The sequence below is a fragment of the Bombina bombina genome, chromosome 4 (genome assembly GCF_027579735.1).
Source record: "Bombina bombina isolate aBomBom1 chromosome 4, aBomBom1.pri, whole genome shotgun sequence".
In the NCBI taxonomy this organism is placed as follows: Eukaryota; Metazoa; Chordata; class Amphibia; order Anura; family Bombinatoridae; genus Bombina; species Bombina bombina.
In genome coordinates this window covers 1,225,225,321-1,225,246,933 of record NC_069502.1, presented here as the reverse complement: position 1 = coordinate 1,225,246,933, position 21,613 = coordinate 1,225,225,321, and the positions used below count along the sequence as shown (strand labels likewise).

The 21,613-nt window shown below is 42.9% G+C and overlaps 1 protein-coding gene across 1 annotated transcript in view; it reads right to left on the bottom strand.

Annotated features, from left to right (window-relative positions):
* XPO5 (exportin 5) overlaps window positions 1-21,613 on the bottom strand; it is a 630,805-nt gene that overhangs the window by 331,071 nt on the left and 278,121 nt on the right. The window contains exon 17 of the mRNA XM_053712755.1: window positions 12,958-13,047. Within this exon, the coding sequence (XP_053568730.1) occupies window positions 12,958-13,047 (90 nt within the window). The remainder of the gene's footprint in view (window positions 1-12,957; window positions 13,048-21,613) is intronic.

The window sequence follows — 21,613 nt, the reverse complement described above, 5'->3', positions numbered from 1 at the left end:
ACTGGAACTGGCATAATTACCCCAGCTGACTCCAGATCTGAAACACATTTCAGAAACGCTTGAGCCTTCATAGGGTTTACTGGAATGCGTGAAAGAAAGAATCTTCTCACAGGCGGTCTTACCCTGAAACCTATTCTGTACCCTTGTGAAACAATGTTCTGAATCCAAAGACTTTGAATCGAATCGATCCAAACATCTTTGAAAAATCGTAACCTGCCCCCTACCAGCTGAGCTGGAAAGAGGGCCGCACCTTCATGCGGATTTGGGAGCTGGTTTTGACTTTCTGAAAGGCTTGGATTTATTCCAGACTGGAGAAGGTTTCCAAACGGAAACTGTTCCTTTAGAGGAAGTGTCAGGCTTTTGTTCCTTATTCTGACTAAAGGAACGAAAACGATTAGCAGCCCTATATTTACCTTTAGATTTTTTATCCTGAGGTAAAAAGGCTCCCTTCCCCCAGTAACCATTGAAATTATTGAGTCTAACTGAGAACCAAATAATTTATTACCTTGGAAAGAAAGTGAAAGCAATGTTGACTTAGAAGTCATATCTGCATTCCAAGACTTAAGCCATAAAGCTCTTCTAGCTAAAATAGCTAAAGACATATACCTGACATCAATTCTAATGATATCGAAAATGGCATCACAAATGAAGTTATTAGCATGTTGAAGAAGTTTAACAATGCTATAAGCATTATGGTCTAATACTTGTTCCGCTAAAGCCTCCAACCAGAAAGTTGAAGCTGCAGCAACATCAGCCAAAGAAATAGCAGGTCTCAGAAGATTACCTGAACATAAATAAGCCTTCCTTAGAAAGGATTCAAGCTTCCTATCTAAAGGATCTTTAAACAAAGTACTATCTGCCATAGGAAGAGTAGTACGTTTAGCAAGAGTAGAAATAGCCCCATCAACTTTGGGGATTTTATCCCAAAACTCTAATCTATCAGATGGCAAAGGGTACAATTTCTTAAACCTTGGAGAAGGAGTAAATGAAGTACCCAGACTATTCCATTCCCTAGAAAACAAAATTTATGCTTACCTGATAAATTTATTTCTCTTGTGGTATATCCAGTCCACGGATTCATCCATTACTTGTGGGATATTCTCCTTCCCAACAGGAAGCTGCAAGAGGATCACCCACAGCAGAGCTGTCTATATAGCTCCTCCCCTAACTGCCACCTCCAGTCATTCGACCGAAGACAAGCAAGAGAAAGGAGAAACTATAGGGTGCAGTGGTGACTGTAGTTTAAAAATAAAAAACACCTGCCTTAAAATGACAGGGCGGGCAATGGACTGGATACACCACAAGAGAAATAAATTTATCAGGTAAGCATAAATTTTGTTTTCTCTTGTAAGGTGTATCCAGTCCACGGATTCATCCATTACTTGTGGGATACCAATACCAAAGCTATAGGACACGGATGAAGGGAGGGACAAGGCAGGCACTTAAACGGAAGGCACCACTGCCAGTAAGACCTTTCTCCCAAAAATAGCCTCCGAAGAAGCAAAAGTATCAAATTTGTAGAATTTAGAAAAAGTATGAAGCGAAGACCAAGTCGCCCCCTTGCAAATCTGTTCAACAGAAGCCTCATTTTTAAAAGCCCATGTGGAAGCCACCGCTCTAGTGGAATGAGCTGTAATTCTCTCAGGAGGCTGCTGGCCAGCAGTCTCATAAGATAAGCGGGTTATACTTCTTAACCAAAAGGAAAGAGAAGTTGCTGAAGCCTTTTGGCCTCTTCTCTGTCCAGAGTAAACAACAAACAATGCCGATGTTTGACGAAAATCCTTAGTAGCTTGTAAATAAAACTTTAAAGCACGAACCACGTCAAGATTATGTAATAGACGTTCCTTCTTTGAAGAAGGATTAGGACACAGTGATGGAACAACAATCTCCTGATTGATATTCTTATTAGATACTACCTTAGGAAGAAGCCCAGGTTTGGTACGCAAAACTACCTTATCTGCATGGAAGATCAGATAAGGGGAATCACACTGTAAGGCAGATAACTCAAACTCTTCGAGCCGAAGAAATAGCTACCAAAAACAGAACTTTCCAAGATAAAAGCTTGATATCTATGGAATGCAGAGGTTCAAACGGAACCCCTTGAAGAACCTTAAGAACTAAATTTAAACTCCATGGAGGAGCAACAGGTTTAAACACAGGCTTGCTTCTAACTAAAGCCTGACAAAATGCCTGAACGTCTGGAACATCCGCCTGACGCTTGTGCAAAAGAATAGACAGAGCAGAAATCTGTCCCTTTAAGGAACTAGCTGACAATCCCTTCTCCAATCCCTCTTGGAGAAAAGATAATATCCTGGGAATCCTGACTTTACTCCATGAGTAACCCTTGGATTCACACCAATGAAGATATTTACACCATATCTTATGATAGATTTTCCTGGTGACGGGCTTTCGAGCCTGAATTAAGGTATCAATGTCTGACTCGGAGAACCCGCGTTTTGATAAAATCAAGCGTTCAATCTCCAAGCAGTCAGACGCAGAGAAATTAGATTTGGATGGTTGAAAGGACCCTGAAGTAGAAGGTCCTGTCTCAGCGGTAGAGTCCATGGTGGAAGGGATGACATGTCCACCAGATCTGCATACCAAGTCCTGCGTGGCCACGCAGGTGCTATCAAAATCACCAAAGCTCTCTCCTGCTTGATCTTGGCAATTAGACGAGGGAGCAGAGGAAACGGTGGAAACACATAAGCAAGGTTGAAGGACCAAGGCGCTGCTAGAGCATCTATCAGCGCTGCCTTGGGATCCCTGGACCTGGACCCGTAACAAGGAAGCTTGGCGTTCTGACGAGACGCCATGAGATCCAATTCTGGTTTGCCCCAACGTTGAATCAACTGTGCAAACACGTCCGGATGGAGTTCCCACTCCCCCGGATGAAAAGTCTGCCGTCTTAGAAAATCCGCCTCCCAGTTCTCTACTCCTGGGATATGGATAGCTGATAGATGGCAAGAGTGAACCTCTGCCCATAGAATTATTTTTGAAACCTCCAACATTGCAAGGGAACTCCTTGTTCCCCCTTGATGGTTGATGTAGGCTACAGTCGTGATATTGTCCGACTGAAATCTGATGAACCTGACCGCAGCAAGCTGAGGCCAAGCCTGAAGAGCATTGAATATCGCTCTTAGTTCCAGAATGTTTATCGGAAGGAGTGTCTCCTCCTGAGTCCACGAGCCCTGAGCCTTCAGGGAGTTCCAGACTGCACCCCAGCCCAGAAGGCGTTACTATAGTCCAATATGGCCTGCGGAAGCTCATCCCCTTGGACAGATGGACCTGAGATAGCCACCAGAGAAGAGAATCCCTGGTTTCTTGATCCAGACTTAGTAGAGGGGACAAATCTGTGTAATCCCCATTCCACTGACTGAGCATGCAAAGTTGCAGCGGTCTGAGATGTAGGCGGGCAAACGGTACTATGTCCATTGCCGCTACCATTAAACCGATTACTTCCATACACTGAGCCACTGAAGGACGAGAAGTGGAATAAAGAACACGGCAAGAGTGTAGAAGTTTTGACAATCTGGCCTTCGTTAGGTAAATCTTCATTTCTACCGAATCTATCAGAGTCCCTAGGAATGAAACTTTTGTTAGAGGTGATAGAGAGCTCTTTTCTTCGTTCACCTTCCACCCATGGGACCTCAGAAATGCCAGAACAATGTCCGTGTGGGACCTGGCAACTTGAAAAGTCGACGCCTGTATCAGAATGTCGTCTAAGTAAGGGGCTACTGCTATACCCTGCGGCCTTAGGACCGCTAGAAGGGACCCTAGAACCTTTGTAAAGATTCTTGGTGCCGTGGCCAACCCGAAGGGAAGAGCCACAAACTGGTAGTGCCTGTCTAGAAAGGCAAACCTGAGAAAACGATGATGATCTTTGTGTATCGGGATGTGAAGATAAGCATCCTCTAGATCTACGGTAGTCATATTGACCTTCCTGGATCATAGGAAGGATGGTTCGAATAGTCTCCATCTTGAAGGATGGAACTCTGAGAAATTTGTTTAAGATTTTGAGATCTAAGATTGGTCTGAATGTTCCCTCTTTCTTGGGAACTACAAACAGATTTGAATAGAAGCCCTGACCCTGTTCCTCCTGCGGAACTGGGTGGATCACTCCCATAATTAGAAGGTCTTGAACACAATGTAAGAATGCCTCTCTTTTTATCTGGTTTGCAGATAAAAGTGAGAGATGAAATCTCCCTTTTGGGGGAGAGGTTTTGAATTCCAGAAGATAACCCTTGGACACAATTTACAATGCCCAGGGATCCTGGACATCTCTTGCCCAAGCCTGGGCGAAGAGAGAGAGTCTGCCCCTACTAGATCCGTTTCCAGATCGGGGGCTGCTCCTTCATGCTGTCTTAGAGGCAGCAGCAGGCTTTTTGGCCTGTTTCCCCTTGTTCCAAGCCTGGTTAGGTCTCCAGACCGGCTTAGACTGGGCAAAAGTTCCCTCTTGTTTTGTGTTAGAGGAAGTTGAAGCTGCGCCACTCTTGAAGTTTCGAAAGGGTCGAAAAATAGACTGTTTGGTCCTTAATTTGTTGGACCTGTCTTGAGGAAGGGCGTGACCTTTTCCTCCAGTGATGTCAGAAATGATCTCCTTCAGTCCAGGCCCGAATAGGGTCTGTCCTTTGAAGGGAATGTTGAGAAGTTTAGACTTTAAAGTCACGTCAGCTGACCAGGATTTAAGCCATAGCGCCCTGCGCGCCTGAATAGCAAAACCTGAATTTTTAGCCGTTAGCTTGGTTAAATGAACAACGGCATCAGAAACAAATGAATTGGCTAGCTTAAGGGCCCTAAGCTTGTCAATAATATCTTTCAACGGGGTTTCAACCTGTAGAGCCTCATCTAGGGACTCAAACCAGAAAGCCGAAGCAGCAGTGACTGGGGCAATGCATGCAAGAGGCTGGAGAATAAAACCTTGTTGAATAAAAATTTTCTTAAGGTAACCCTCTAATTTTTTATCCATTGGATCTAGAAAAGCACAACTGTCCTCGACAGGGATAGTGGTACGCTTAGCTAGAGTAGAAACTGCTCCCTCCACCTTAGGGATCGTCTGCCATAAGTCCCGTGTAGCGGCGTCTATAGGAAACATCTTTTTAAAAAACAGGAGGGGGAGAGAACGGTACACCTGGTCTATCCCATTCCTTAGTAATAATTTCAGAAAACCTTTTAGGGATTGGAAAAACATCAGTGTAAGTAGGTACTGCATAGTATTTATCCAATCTACATAATTTCTCTGGGACTACAATAGTGTCACAGTCGTCCAGAGTTGCTAAAACCTCCCTGAGCAATATGCGGAGGTGTTCAAGCTTAAATTTAAATGTAGACATATAAGAATCAGATTGAAGTATTTTCCCTGAATCAGAAAAATCACCCACAGATTGAAGCTCCCCTGCTTCAGCTTCAGTATAATGTGAGGGTGTATCAGACATAGCTACTAAAGCGTCAGAGAGCTCTGTATTTATTCTAGTCCCAGAGCTGTCTCGCTTTCCTTGCAATCCTGGCAGTTTACATAATACCTCTGTAAGGGTATGATTCATAACTGCCGCCATGTCTTCCAAGGTATACGCAATGGGCGCGCTAGATGTACTAGGCGTCCCCTGAGCGGGATTTATAGGATCTGACACGTGGGGAGAGTTAGACGGCATAACTTCCTCCTTGTCAATTTCTTCTGGTGATAAATTTTTTAAAGCCAGAATATGGTCTTTGTAATCTATAGTAAAATCAGTGTATTTGGTACACATTCTAAGAGGGGGTTCCACAATGGCTTCTAAACATAATGAACAATGAGTTTCCTCTATGTCAGACATGTTTAAACAGACTAGTAATGAGACCAGCAAGCTTGGAAAACACTTTAATAGCTGTGAACAAGCAAAAAATAAAAACGGTACTGTGCCTTTAAGAGAAAAAAACAATCACAGAAACTGCAAAACAGTGAAAAAAGCAGTAAATCTTACGAAATTTTTACAGTGTGTATAATAGGCTAAAAGAGCATTGCACCCACTTGGAAATGGATGATTAACCCATTAGTTTCAAAACCGGATCAAAAAAACAATATCAACTTTTTTAAACAGTCACACCAAACTGCCACAGCTCTACTGTGGCCCTACCTGCCCATACGACTTTGGAAGGCACAAAAACCCTTTAGAGAGGTCCTAAATGTTCAGGGGACTCCTTCAGGGAAGGCACAATTTAGGCGCGAAAATAGGTCCCTCCCAGCCTGTACTCACAGTGAGAGGGCCTTAAAAAACTATCCCTAGGCAAAATCTAGTCAGCCATGTGGAAAAAACTGGGCCCCAGAATAAAGTTTTATCACCAATATGTAATAAACGTTCATACACCTTCAAGCAAACGTTATATCTATTCAGTAATGTGAGTAAATAATACAAATATTACCCTTTACAGCAAGCATGATACCAGTCGTTATTAAATCATTGTAATCAGGCTTACCTTAAATAAATCCAGTATTGTCAGCATTTTCTAGCATATCATTTCTCTAGAAAAATTTAAAACTGCACATACCTCATAGCAGGAGACCCTGCACGCTATTCCCCAAGCTGAAGTTACCCATCTCTTCAGTTATGTGTGAGAACAGCAATGGATCTTAGTTACAACCTGCTAAGATCATCAAAGACCACAGGCAGACTCTTCTTCAACTTTCTGACTGAGGCTAAAATAGTACAACTCCGGTACCATTTGAAAATAACAAACTTTAGATTGAAGACAAAATACATTAATGCACCACATCTCTCTAGCTACTTCCCTTGTCGAGAGCTGCAAGAGAATGACTGGAGGTGGCAGTTAGGGGAGGAGCTATATAGACAGCTCTGCTGTGGGTGATCCTCTTGCAGCTTCCTTTTGGAAGGAGAATATCCCACAAGTAATGGATGAATCCGTGGACTGGATACACCTTACAAGAGAAATTACTTCTGAAATAGCATCAGGAACTGGAAAAACTTCTGGAATAACTACATGAGGTTTAAAAACTGCATTTAAACGCTTAGTAGTTTTAATATCAAGAGGACTAGACTCCTCCATATCTAAAGCAATCAACACTTCCTTAAGTAAAGTACGAATAAACTCCATCTTAAATAAATATGAAGATTTATCAGTGTCAATATCTGAGGTAGAATCTTCTGAATCAGATAGATCCACATCAGAAATAGATAAGTCAGAATGATGGTGGTCATTTAAAAATTCATCTGAAATATGTGAAGATTTAAAAGACCTCTTACGTTTAGTAGAAGGAGGAATAACAGACAGAGCCTTCCAAATAGATTTAGAAACAAATTCTTTAATATTAACAGGAACATCCTGAACATTAGATGTTGAAGGAACAACAACAGGTAATGGATTATTACTAATGGAAATACTATCTGCTTTTGATAGCTTATCATGACAACTATCACAAACAGCCGGAGGAACAGTTACCAAAAGTTTACAACAAATGCACTTAGCTTTGGTAGAACCGACATCATGCAGCGCTTTTCCAGAAGTAGATTCTGATCCAGGGTCAGGTAGTGATATCTTGCAATATGTAAAAGAAAAAACAACATATAAAGCAAAATTATCAAATTCCTTAAATGGCAGTTTCAGGAATGGGAAAAAATGCAAAATGAAACAAGCTTCTAGAAAACCAGAAGCAACTGAAAAGTGAGACTGAAATAATGTGAAAAAAACTGGCGCCAAGAATGACGCCCACACATTTTGGCGCCAAGAATGACGCCCATATTTTTTGGCGCCAAAAAAACGTCCGCAATACACATACGTCAAAAATTTCGCAATTACGAAAAAACTTCCGGCGCCAACTATGACGCCGGAAATGACGAATTTTTTTGCGCCAAAAAAGTCTCACGCCAAGAATGACGCAATAAATAGAAGCATTTTCTGCCCCCGCGAGCCTAACAGCCCGCAATTTTTGAAAAAAAGTCAATTGAAAATTGAAGGTAAGAAAAATGAAATTTATATGCATTTTCCCAAAATGAAACTGACAGTCTGAATGAAGGAATACTGATTATCCTGAATCATGGCAAATATAAGTTTAAACACATATATTTAGAACTTTACATATAAAGTGTCCACCATAGCTTTGAGTGTCATAAATAGAAATAAGACTTACTTACCCCAGGACACTCATCTACATATAGTAGATAGCCAAACCAGTACTGAAACGAGAATCATTAGAGGTAATGGTATATAAGAGTATATTGTCGATCTAAAAAGGGAGGTAGGAGAAGAAATCTCTACGACCGATAACAGAGAACCTATGAAATAGATCCCCTAGAGGAAGACCATTGTATTCAAATAGGCAATACTCTCTTCACATCCCTCTGACATTCACTGCACTCTGTGAGGAAAACCGGGCTTCAGCCTGCTGCGAAGCGCATATCAACGTAGAATCTAGCACAAACTTACTTCACCACCTCCATGGGAGGCAAAGTTTGTAAAACTGATTTGTGGGTGTGGTGAGGGGTGTATTTATAGGCATTTTAAGGTTTGGGAAACTTTGCCCCTACTGGTAGGAATGTATATCCCATACGTCACTAGCTCATGGACTCTTGCTAATTACATGAAAGAAAGGTAAACCTTAGAAATTTAAGATAGTCCTTGTTGATGGGAACATGCATTTAGTATGTATCCTTCAAATCCCCTGTGGTTTTAATTGACCCTCTTGGACCAAAAAAGAATGGAAAGATAGTTTCCCTCTTGAAATACAGCACTCTGAGAACCCTGAGTGAATTCTAAAATAGGTCTGAAGATTCCCTCCTTCTTGGGAACCACGAACAGATAGGAATAGCATCCCCGACCTCATTCCTGCATTGGACCAGGAACTGTCAGCCAGGTCGGAGAGGATACGTAAACAGTGTAAGAGCGCCTCTCCCTTTGTCTGGTCTGCCAATAATCTTAAAGCAGGAACCTGCCCCTGGGAGGAAAGACTTGAACTCTAATTTGTATCCCTGGACAAAATGTACACCCCCCAGGGATCATGATCACAAAACCAAGTCTGATTGAAAAATGAAAACCCGCCCCCTTACGGATCGGGTGCACGCCCCTCCTGCTATCTTTGATTCAACAGCAGGCTTCTTGGACTGTTTTCCCCTATTCTAAGCCTGAAAGGGTCTCCAGGAAGGCTTAAACTGTTTCTTCTTGGGAGAAGGAGTGGAAGGATCTCCCATAGTACTCTGCAGCCAATATGGCAAAGCCTTAATCATAGCTCCCAACTTAATAAACCTCTGTATTAAAGGAGTCTACTAACTTAAAGGCCCTTATCCTATCCCTGCGAGAGGGGTGTGTGTCCAATAGAAACAGACAATGCATCAAACCAGTACGCCGCTGCACTGGAGACAGTAGCCATACCAACCGCAGGTTGACAATCTAAACCCTCTAACTTCTATCCACAGGGTCCTTCTCCTGCATAGGGTCCTTAAGGAACTACTATCCTTCATGCGAATAGTATCTCCCTTGGCTAGCGTGGAAATTCTCATTCACCCTGGGAATCATCTTCCTTCTAAGGGTAGGAGAAAAAGGGGTATCTCTATAGCCCTATCTGGTACAGGAAATACTTCCACCATGAAGGGCACATCACAATATTAGTATAACCTACTGGGCTCTCTTGGCTAGACTACGTTGGTAGTGTGGGAGTCACCCAGGGAAGCTAAAACAGAAGGAAAACAAATTCAGGATCAGATAAAGGTGTTACCCCATCTGAGTCTGAGAAATCCTTATCAGATACTACCGAAGTATCTTCCTCCTTCAGTTACCGGGAAGAAACATTCGGAATAGCTACAACTGAATCAATCAACACTATTCTGAGGGAATATGTCCTCTTGCACTTTTCCCTACAGCGTGGGAAAAACAGACAATGCATTAAATGCAAAGTAACTCCAGGTGGAGTGTGAGAGGAAACGCAGGGCACTGCATGTGGGCTATACATTTTTTGGGACACCTTAGGAGAAATATGTGGCATATCTTGACCATTGTCAATAGGCTCCTAAACAGCATGCGCCTTAGGAGGAGTAGGTTCAGAACAAGTCTATCTTTATCAATTAAAGAGCTCTCAATAAATGAGAAATAGAAACGGATTGGTAGTACCACATTGGCATCCAAGCCTAAAACAATAAATAGGTTAAATTAGCACGCAAATATTGCAGAACCTATCTACACCTCAGCTTAATCTTGCTGAGGTGCCCATCTGTCCATCAGAAACCTAATACATTCCAAACTGTCTTTATTTTCTTAAAAACGTAACTTAAAATAAACGTTACTTTTTATTTTTTGTTCATAAACAGATCCGGAACACATGCTGTAGCGTTGTCCGGACCCACATATAAGAAAACACTAAGGACTGTGCTAGAATTAAATAGAAGCTCTACCTTCCAAGATCGGAATTGATGTAGAGTGCGCAGCCGAAATCGGCCTCAAACATAGCTCCGTCCCTCGTGGGCGTGATAACACTCAATCTCCCAGTCCCCATTATTATTGTGCCTAGAGATAGAAGATTGCGCAGCCCAAATCGGCGCTAAACATAGCTCCGCCCATCGTGGGCGTTACAACAAAACAATCTCCCGGTCGCCATTATTATGTTTAGAGATAGGCCACCGGGAGCTAACTGAACCTTTGTGCAAACCCTTTTGCAAACCTTGTGGCAAATTGTGCTACCACATGTTAGATAACAAGTTAGCCCATATGTGTGACCCAAACAATCACCTCCTACTGAGTCCTTTTTATTTTGCTCGGCCCAGGTTATTAAGGCCCCCAGAGAAAAGCCACCTTCTAGTCTCCTCAGCCCCAGTGCCTGCTTACAACATGCTGTCACAGGATCCCCTCCCTTTATATATAGGAGTTATGTCCCAATAAAGTGAGATGTTCCAAGACCCAGAATAAAAAGTCAGCACCTTTAAAATCTGCCCGACAGCAGGGCAGCTCACCAGAATTGAGAGGTCCTCTCCCTCAAATAGCCCTGTGGAAAAAGGATAAAGCCTGAGTAATCTTGCTTAGGCTATAAGGATTAGGGCAGCATAAATATATGGGAGGCGCAGTGAGAATTATGTCCCACAAGTTCCCATCGCTCTAAAGCCACCACTGCAATACTGAAGAGACTGATGTGGACTATGGCTACACACTAGAACAAAGCAGCACAATCTTGTACTACTATCTTGTAATCTAAAAATAATAAACTCTTGATTGAAGAATCTTTTCTAACACCTAATTTACCACCTCCTTGCTCTTAACGTAGGCAAAGAGAATGACTGGGTTGGGAGTGAGGGGAGGTAATATTTTTCAGCTTTGCTGTGGTGCTCTTTGCCGCCTCCTGCTGACCAGGATGTGAATATCCCATTAGTAATTAAGATGATCCGTGGACTCATCGTGTCATTAAAAAGAAATACCGTTATCAGCGCAGCTAAAGCACCGTGCACACCATGTGCCTAAATAAACTGTACCTACTAATAATACTGTCCTTATCCAGTATATTTGTATATGTTACAAACAAAACTGTTATCAGTGCAGCTAAAGCACCGTGCCCACTGTGTGCCTACATAAAATGTACCTACTAATGACGCTCTCAGAGAAATACTAAGAGGTATTCAGCACTGAACGTGTGTAACTGTTGTGTCATTACAGTAGTGTGCAATGTGCTGCAGTAATGGGGTTAAACAAACACAACGGCTACCTACCTAGCTATATAACAGCTACCTATATATAACATTGACCTATATATAACACAGACCTATATATAACCCCGACCTATATAATAAATGCAGTGGCAACTTAAAATCTCATCAAAGTCTGCTAGAAGATTTCATTTTTGGTAGGGATGCACAAATAACAATACTAGTATCGGTGCCGATACTAAGGATTTGCATGAGTACTTGTACTCGGAAAAATATACCAATACTTAAACCGATACCTCCAGATCTTACCCATACGTCATCTTGTGGCGTTTTTTAACTACAAAATGTTCTGCCAATACAAATTGCTGTTATTTGTATTATTGTACATCTGAGAGCAGTGCTCTAAAAGCTGCAACTATACAGCTGGAAGCCTACCAGGGAGAGATCACTGTACCTCTTTCAGTCAAACCCCTGAAGTACTGGGCAGTTAATAAACTGAGATTTCCAGCTCTGGCTAAAATGACCCAAAAATATCTTTCTGCCCCATGCAGTAGTATGGGAAGTGAAAGACTGTTTCTTTTATCAGTAAGGACGTTTGACGCTAAGCTGAACAGACTTATAGCTGAACATGCAGATATGCTTCTGTTCCTTAAAAAAAAAAAAAAACTTGCCACTAACTTTTGGAAAATTATTCTAATTGCTAGATGCCTGTTATACTGCTATTTCTCATCTTGCACAATTATGCTTAAAACATACTGTACTCTGAGGAACATCCTTAGCTTATATAATTCCTATGAACACTCATTCTACAATTATAGGACTAGATTTAGATTACATTTGATTGGTAAGCTTTACCAATGTTCTGTTCACATTTCCAACACCATAGATTTTAATGGAGTTAAACATGTAATAAGAGCATTGGTGAAGCTTACCAGTCAAATGTAATCTAGCCCATAGTGTTGTTCCCATGATTAAACAGTGCACTGTTATATTTTTTACTGTATTGCACTTTTGGTTGGTTGTTATTTTGCATTTTGTTATTTGTTGTTATTATTAATATATTTCAGTGTAATATTTTTATTTATAAACATGTTCTGTGAAATTTCTTTGAGTTTTTACAACGTTGTGACCACAAGCAAATAAAACTGTTTTATTATTTCATAATATCTTTTGAGTTACAGTTCTTCATAATTATAAAGAAGCTGTCACATGACATTTAAAAAGTATCGGCGAGTATTTGAAAAAAGAATCGGTACTTGGTCTTAAAAAAATGGTATCGCGCAACCCTAATTTTTGGGAGTGTTTCAAGCAAAGGGATAAAAGCTGGTCTAAAACGGTCACTTACCAGGATAATTTCAGGGTACAATTTGCAAATTTTGATGATGGAGGAGCAGGTGTTACGTCTGAGATTCTTTACAGACTTCTTCCGGGGAAACTGAAAGACCAAACAACAGTCATGTAGAACTCTGTACTATGTGTGAACCTCGTGTGTGTGTATGTGTGTGTGTGTGTGTGTGTATGTATGTATGTGTGTAATATAGGTGTGTGTATATATATATATATATATATATATATATATATATGTGTGTGTGTATGTATATATATATATATATGTGTGTGTACGTGTATATATATATATATATATATATATATATATATATGTGTGTACGTGTATATATATATATATATATATATGCATATATGTATGTGTATGTGCGTATGTATATACGTGTATATGTATATATGTGTGTATGTGTATATATATATATATATATGTGTGTGTGTGTGAGAATATATGTGTGTGTATATGTGTGTTTGTATATGTATGTTTATGGGTGTGTATGTATGAATATGTGTGTGTATATGTGTGTATGTATATGTGTGTGTATGTATATGTGTGTGCGTGCGTATGTGTGTGTGTGTGTATATATGTATTTATGTGTATGTATATATGTATTTTATATATATATATATATATATATATGTGTGTGTGTGTGTGTGTGTATGTGTGTATATGCGTTGTGTGCATATTTTTGTACGTGTGTTTGTGCGTATGTATATGTATGTACAGTGCCCTCCACTAATATTGGCACCCTTAGTAAATAAATATGATTAAAGAAGGCTGTGAAAATTTGTCTTTGTTTAACCTTTTGATCTTTTGTTAAAAAAAAAACATACTGTATGCTTACCTGATAAATTATTTTCTTTCCTGGCAGGGACAGTCCATGACTTCATTCATTACTGTTGGGAATCCAATACCCAAGCTAGAGAGGACACCTAATGAAAATGGGAGGGAAAATAAGGTAGGCGGACCTTAATCTGAAGGCACCACCGCTTGAAGCACCTTTCTCCAAAAAGAAGCCTCAGCTGAGGTAAACACATCAAACTTGTAGAATTTAGAAAAAGAGGACCAGGAAGCCACCTAACAAATCTGCACCATAGAGGCTTTGTTCTTAAAAGCATAAGAAGAGGATACTGCCCGGGTAGAATGAGCCTTAATCCTCTCAGGAGGCTGTTGGCCAACTTCCTCATAAGCCAAATGGATTATACTTCTCAGCCAAAAAGAAAGTATAGTTGCAGTAGCCTTCTGGCCCTTGCACTTATCAGCATACAACACAAACAAGGAAGAAGACTGTCTGAAATCCTTGGCCGCATGAAGATAGAACTTCAAAGCTTGTACTACATCCAGATTGTGTAGCAAACGCTCCTTCAGAGAAGGAGGATTAGGACAAAAGAAAGGAACAACAATCTCCTGATTGATGTTGCGATCAGAGACAACCTTAGGTGGGAACCTAACTTAGTACGTAAAACCACCTGATCCGCATGGAACACAAGATAAGGAGGATAAGATTGCAAAGCTTATGGTTGCTTATGGTTGCAAAAACAAAACTTTCCTAAACAAAAACTTAAGGTCAACAGAACGCATAGGTTCAGACAGAGCTTGCAGCTAAACACGAAGAACAAGATTAAAGATTACTTTCTGTAACCCAACCGCTGCAAGGCAGCCGAACTACCCTTTAACTTACTAGCTGCTGAGGACCAAGTCCAATGACAATCCTTGAGCCTCAAGAGAAAAAAGGCCAAACCGCCACAGGGCGGGAAAAAGGCGCTAAGCCCTCCAACTCTCCACCACGTGGGAGCAGAACACTAGGGTCTGGCAATACCAGACGCCATAGAAATGATGCAGGGGAGAATCCACTGACCCAGTCATCCAAATTGAAGGCTATAAGGACTGAGACAATCCTTCTTGCCTTGTAGACCCACAGGTCCTCTAGAATGCTTAGTTGAATGCAAAACAAATGATAACATGAGCACTCGGCACCTTGACCGTACCAGCCAATCAGAACGGCGCCACGTGTCTGAACAGCCACAAGACAGAACCGAACCCAACAGGACCAGCCTGCATCGGGGTCCTAACCGTCAGGCCACATAAATCCTCCCTCAGAGGGGAAGAAGGGAAACAGACAAACATAGGACTAACATGTCCCCAAAAACACTTTCGCCGAAGTAACAGAGAGCATCAATCCCAGTTTAGTATTCCCAAAGGAAAATAATAAACAAAATAAAAGACATCCTAACCGGATAAAAAGAAAATATAAGGCAACCCGTAGGTTAACGCCTAATAAGAAAACAGGCCTCCGCAGGACCAGCCAAACGGAGCCCTAATCTTCCAAACAAACTGGGAAAGATCTGAAACAAAGTCAGGAGATTACATCATCTTCACATGTCTACTGAGGTGCACCATTCAAAGCAGACTGAAAATTCACGTACCCGAGAAGGATAGGATCATTTAAAAAACTGAAAAACATGTCTGAGAAAGACGCAAAGATGCGCAACTCTATAACGAAAGGCACAGCACTCAGGGACAGTTACACCCGCAGAGAACTGTACAGGCCCTCCCCAAGGTGGTAGACCTGGGATAATAGGGCATGAACATAAACGCGCATAAACGTCTGGGCTCTGCAGACGAATAATTGGCAAAAATATGTGGAAGCGAAAACGTGCTGCAACCTCTGGGGGGAACACGCCGCCCTGCATGGAGGAATAATCATAAACTGGGTTACCCGCATGTATAATATGTAGCCCAACTGCTCAATTTAAATATCCTCAACTAAGGAGTTAAAAGCGTCCCCAGATCACTTAGAGGAAATTAGTGTCTTTCTGTGACCTGAATAAATGGTCCTTGACGATTCCTTCTATGTTAAATGACTTACCCTCCAGGATCTGTGCTGTGGAGCAGTCACAGCACATCCAGGTCTGACAGCTTCTCTTCTCCGCGTCTGACAGGGACCTGAGAATAAAGGAAAACAGTGTTAACTAACACTGGTTGCCTGCGGGGGTGTTGGTCATCCAAGTACTCGAAGGACGACAGAATGTTCCCTACGACATCCAGTAGCTAATTTTCCCCACAACTCTCACTGAGGGGATTACATGGTTACTCAATTAACCCCAGTCCTGTCTTGAAGGGAAAATACCCATTAAAGGACTAAATCCAGATATCTTCTTAGCACCTTCTCTGCCAACCTCCTATAGTAGACGAAGGCAAAGAATGACTGGGGGAGCAGGGGAAATGGGAGGGCAATTTATAAGCATTGGATGGGGTGTCTTTGCCTCCTCCTGGTGGCCAGGTGTTGAATTCCCAACAGTAATGAAGTTGTGGACTCTCCCTGACTATTGGAAAACAAAATGTATGCTTTCCTGATAAATTCTTTTCTTTCCTCTCATGGAGAGTCCACGATTTTATTCATTACTGTTGGTAAATTCACCAGCTGGCAACCAGGAGGAGGCAAAGACACCCCAGAGCACAAGTATCCCTTCCAATTCCCAAACTCCCCCAGTCATTCAGCAGAGGGAATAAGGAAAAAGATGAAGAAACACTAGGGGTATATAGGTGCCAGATTAGGAAAAAATGCTGCCTTAATATAAATAGGGGCGTGTCCTGGACTCTCCATGCCAGGAAAGAAAAGAATTTATCAGGTAAGCATAAATTTTGTTTTCTTTCAAATGGCATAGAGAGTCCATGATTCCATTCATTACCGTTGGGAAACCAATACATAAGCCAGAGAGGACACAGAATGGACATGGAGGGAGAACTAAAGGCAGGCAGACCTAAACTGAAGGCACCACCACTTGAAGCACTTTTCTCCCAAAAGAAGCCTCAGCTGAGGCAAAAACATCAAACTTGTAAAATTTAGAAAAAACAAATTATGTTTACCTGATAATTTTCTTTTCTTCTGATGGAGAGAGTCCACAGTTGCATTCATTACTTTTGGGAATTAAGAACCTGGCCACCAGGAGGAGGCAAAGACACCCCAGCCAAAGGTTTAAATACTCCTCCCACTTCCCTCATCCCCCAGTCATTCTGCCGAGGAACAAGAAACAGTAGAAGAAATATCAGGGTTAAAGGTGCCAGAAGAATAAATAATGATGAACCACATAAAAAATGTTTTACGGGTGGGGAGCCGTTGACTCTTTCCATCAGAAGAAAAGAAAAATATCAGGTAAGCATAATTTTAGTTTTTCTTCTTAAATAGAAAAAGTCCACAGCTGCATTCATTACTTTTGGGAAAACATTACCCAAGCTATAGAGGACACTGAATGCCAGATGGGAGGATACAATAGGCGGCCCATTCTGAGGGCACCAGGCCTGAAACCACTACCCAACAAAAAACCTGCTTCGTCCGAAGCCGAGAAAACTTTGAAAAGGAAAAGCCCCAAGGACACTGACCCACAGATAGTCCAGAAGCCTAGCTAGAGACCGCAAAATCGGACTTAACTGAGCCAACAGTCCTCCAGGAGACACTGTCGCCCAACAGTCGGTCCCTCATCACTCACCCCTAACTAAACTCCCAAAACGGAAACCAAAAGATCACCACAAATTCCATAAAGAAAACCCCCAATAGAGAGTCCAGTTCACAAGAGGGTGGGTCCAGACACACAAGGGGAGGCTACGTCCAGACCAAGCAGAAACTAGAGGTTTAGGACCGGGCATCAGAACAGAGAAACTCTTCTCTCAACAACGTGCAAAAGCACCGAAAACCAACAGAAGACGGAGTCCTCACATCGTCAGCTTAGAATAAAAAAGTACTTGTACCCAAAAAAACATGTAACAGACCCAGATGACAAACCATGAGTCAAGAACACGCAGCCATAATCAGGATGACACAGAAGATACTTACTGAGAAGAAAAAAGCGGCCAGCAAAAGAACAGATTGCAGAAAGAAAACTCCCAGACAGAGGGCACACTCTAGGCAATCTAAGCCGCCAGACCTATACACAGGTCTCCAAAAGGGGGAGTACATAACCACAACGAGGCCCACTGCACCCCAAAGAGAGAGGTTATCCCAAGAACCCGAAGGTGGATTGTAACCCCAGACCTTCTGCTGATAAGCCTAGAGAGCCAGTTACTATGCCAACCTAGATTCTGAAGATGACAACGCATCTCAGAACCCACTCCCAGCCGGGCCAACCCAAACATCGGCAGGTCTGAAACAGGGGAACAGAAGAACCCCAACAACAGCTCAAAAAAACGAGCGGAAGAATGGCCATAGCCATCCCAACAGAGCATGGGTACCAACCCGACTCGCTAGAACAGAAGACAAGGCCGTAGACCCAAAGGCATCTAACAAGGCCCAACCCAGTCTCAACACGGAGCCAGCAAAACTCTAGATGGAATGTAACAACCCAGAGAGAACACCCCTCACTGAAAGTTAACTCTCAGTTCCAACCTCCTGAATCCAGGAGAAGCCCTAAGAAAGGAACCACACCTCTATAAGGAGAATAAGCCCCCCACCTTAAGAAGGGGGTGGGGAAAGAAGCAGAGCACCTGCCCACAAGACATGAAGCCACAGGCTAAAAGAGAGATCAATCTCCAACGCAGATGAACTTGGAAGGAATCCCCCTAAAAAACTTAGCTTGCTAACACACAACCAGTGTGCAAAAGCTGCAGCAGAGACACTGCAAACCCATTCGCCGGCAGAGCAATGAATCCATCAGGTTACTACAGCAAGCTGACCAGGGAAACCAACCATAAGATGTAAAACAAGCCCAATGAGCATCGGCACTCAGAAAACCTGGCCAACCATGACCAGTCAATTAGTCAGAGTAAAGGACATCGCCCAAGTTCCACCCAGAACCAGCCCTAAAGCCTAAAAGTCCGGCAACAACCCTCAACGGGATCCGCAAGGGAAAACACTGAGCGAAGCATCAGCAACCGGAAACACCAGGGAGAAAACAGGTCCGAGCCCCCAATTGTTTAAACGAACAATATCCGAGAACTAACCCCGTCTGAATTAGAAAAACAGACCACAGGGAGATATCAATGCAATATCCAGATCGACCCGGATAACGACAATAACTCGTAAGTCCCGACCCAAGGAAGGGACCACCCCTTGCCAAGTACAACCCTCCAAAGGAGCTAAGGTGTGAACCGTCGTACAACGACACTAGAGCCCATAGACTCTCAAACAGCCAACGGACAACAAGCAAGAGGATACCTCAAGGCCAAAATCACTTGAGCAAAGGCTGGTCTCCACATCACCTCCATACAATCAGAGGATCACAGAGAGAAAAGGACGCAAAGCATCCCCAGCTCCGGGAAGAACCCCAAGCTGAGCCCAAGGAGACCACGCCCAGTGTCCCTAACAGGGAACAACCATCTCCCGGAGGGGAACCCAGGTCCCTAAAAGGAGACCCAACCCACATGGAGACAATGGAGGAAGACCAAAAGGTTTAATAAAACAGCTAGACAATACACAGACAATGTGCAATAGCTGCAGCTGGTTGCATTCTGCAAACCATCCGCTGCTAGGCAGCTAAGACTACCCCTAACTGCCGAAGGACCAAGTCTAAATAGGACAATCCCAGAGCCTCAAAAAAGGCCAAACTGCTCAAAACTGCGGTAAGAGGGTGCTAAGCCCTCCCACCCTCCACTACGAGGTGGAGGAAACGCTAGGGTCCGATAATACCAGACGCAAGAGAGAGTGACGCAGCGGAACTCCACTGACCAGTCACCCAGATTAAAGGTGAATAAGGACTGAGACAATCCTTCCTGCCTCACGGACCCACAGGTCCTCTAGAATGCTTAGCTGAAACTTGTAAAAAAAAAAAAACAAGAACGCAAATGATAATATGAGCACTCTGCGCCTCGACCGGTCCAGCCAAGTAGAAACGGCACCATGTGTCTGAACAGCCACGAGACAGAGTCCCAAACCCAAACAGGACAGCCTGCAGACAGGGTCCTAACTGTCAAGCTGCATAAATCATCCCTCAGAGGGGAGGAAGGAATAACACACACATAGGACTAACATGTCCCCAACAAACTTCCGTAGAAGTAACAGAGTATCGATCCCAGAAGGTTCCCGAAGGAAACAAATAAAGGATATCCTAACCGGATAAAAGAAAATATAAGGTCCACCCGCAGGACCAGCCAAACGGAACCCTGTTCTTCCAACAAAACTGGGAAAGATCTTAAGAAATGGACAATCAGGAGATTACTTCATCCCCTCTAATGAGGTGATCCATTTGAAGTGGAAGACTGCGGATTCCCGTATCTGTTAAGGAAAGGATCCTCTAACAACTCAAAAACATGTCTGAGTAAAACGCGAATGCGCGCCAGTCTGTAACGAAAAGCACAATACTCAGGGACAGCTACACCCGCAGGGAACTGCAAAGGCCCTCCCAAGGCCGGGAGACCCAGGATAAATCAGGCATGAGCACAATCACAAATAAACATCAGGACTTTGGAGACGAACAATCACCAAAGCGAAAACGTGCTGCAAACTCCGGGGGAACAAGCCACCCGCACTGAGGAATAATCATAATCTGGGTTACCTGCAAGACCTAACCCACATGGAGACAATAGAGGAAGACCAAAAGGTCTCATAAAACAGCTATAGTATAAAGTAGGGAGCGGAAGGGAACTCGCCTCTCGAAGAACAGGGGCCCCAGAGTTGGATGGCTCAATGGTCCCTTGATTCCCGAGCCCCAGGAACAAGGCGCTCTAATACGGCATACAGAACATAACTGATTGACATGCGTCAATGAGGCCAATCCGGATTCTTCAAAGGACGAACAATCTGAAATTTGAACAGTCTCAGCATCAGAATCCTCCATAACTGGATAGAGAATATGCAATATGGACTATAAAAAACAAAACTAAACGGCACCTGCAACCCACAATGGCTGGGGCACTCACCACCTCCTATGAACCAGACCCCTGCGGATTAGAATTTCTCCGTCCCCACACAGTCAGGAATGCAGAAATGGAAAACCAGAACATAATCACGCCCGGCCACAAGGTGAACCGTACAGTCCAGAAAAAGCGTGCCCAACCATAAGGTTGCGTCACTTCCAAGGCCTTTATGTTCCAAGCCATGAGCCCAGTTAACACTACACGTAAGCAGATAGAATCACATAAACATGATTAAAAAAACCCTGTTCAATAAACCTCAGGAGATATTAACCCTTGATTCCAAGATACAAAAGGCGCCTCACTGAGACCTATATATTAAAGTTAGTCCCGCAAGGTGGTAGCCTCTCGGGAAGACATTTGTATCACAGTACATTCATGAAGAAATAAAATGAAACAATCTTACCGGAATCTACACGTGGACCAGGAACAAGGCCCTTCAAGTGTGACGGATAGTAGCATCGCCTCCGCCATGGATTAGAGAGAGGAAAGCAGGCAGCGAAGTTCGACAACGCCGAATGCTTGAGGAGCTGTTAACATGAGTCGGGATGGTTTCACAGAAAGACTCTCCCTGAATCTCTGGACTCTAACTTTCATCCAGGCCCTCACTGAAAGACTGATAGGATTACTTAAAACTCCTGTCCCATATCGAAGAGTACTACCCTCCAAAGGAGACTAAACAAATTCTGACACTTCTCTGCCAATCTCCTGGGACGAAAGGCAAAGAATGACTAGGGGATGAGGGAAGTGGGAGGAGTATTTAAGCCTTTGGCAGGGTTTTTTTTGCCTCCTCCTGGTGGCCAGGTTCTTA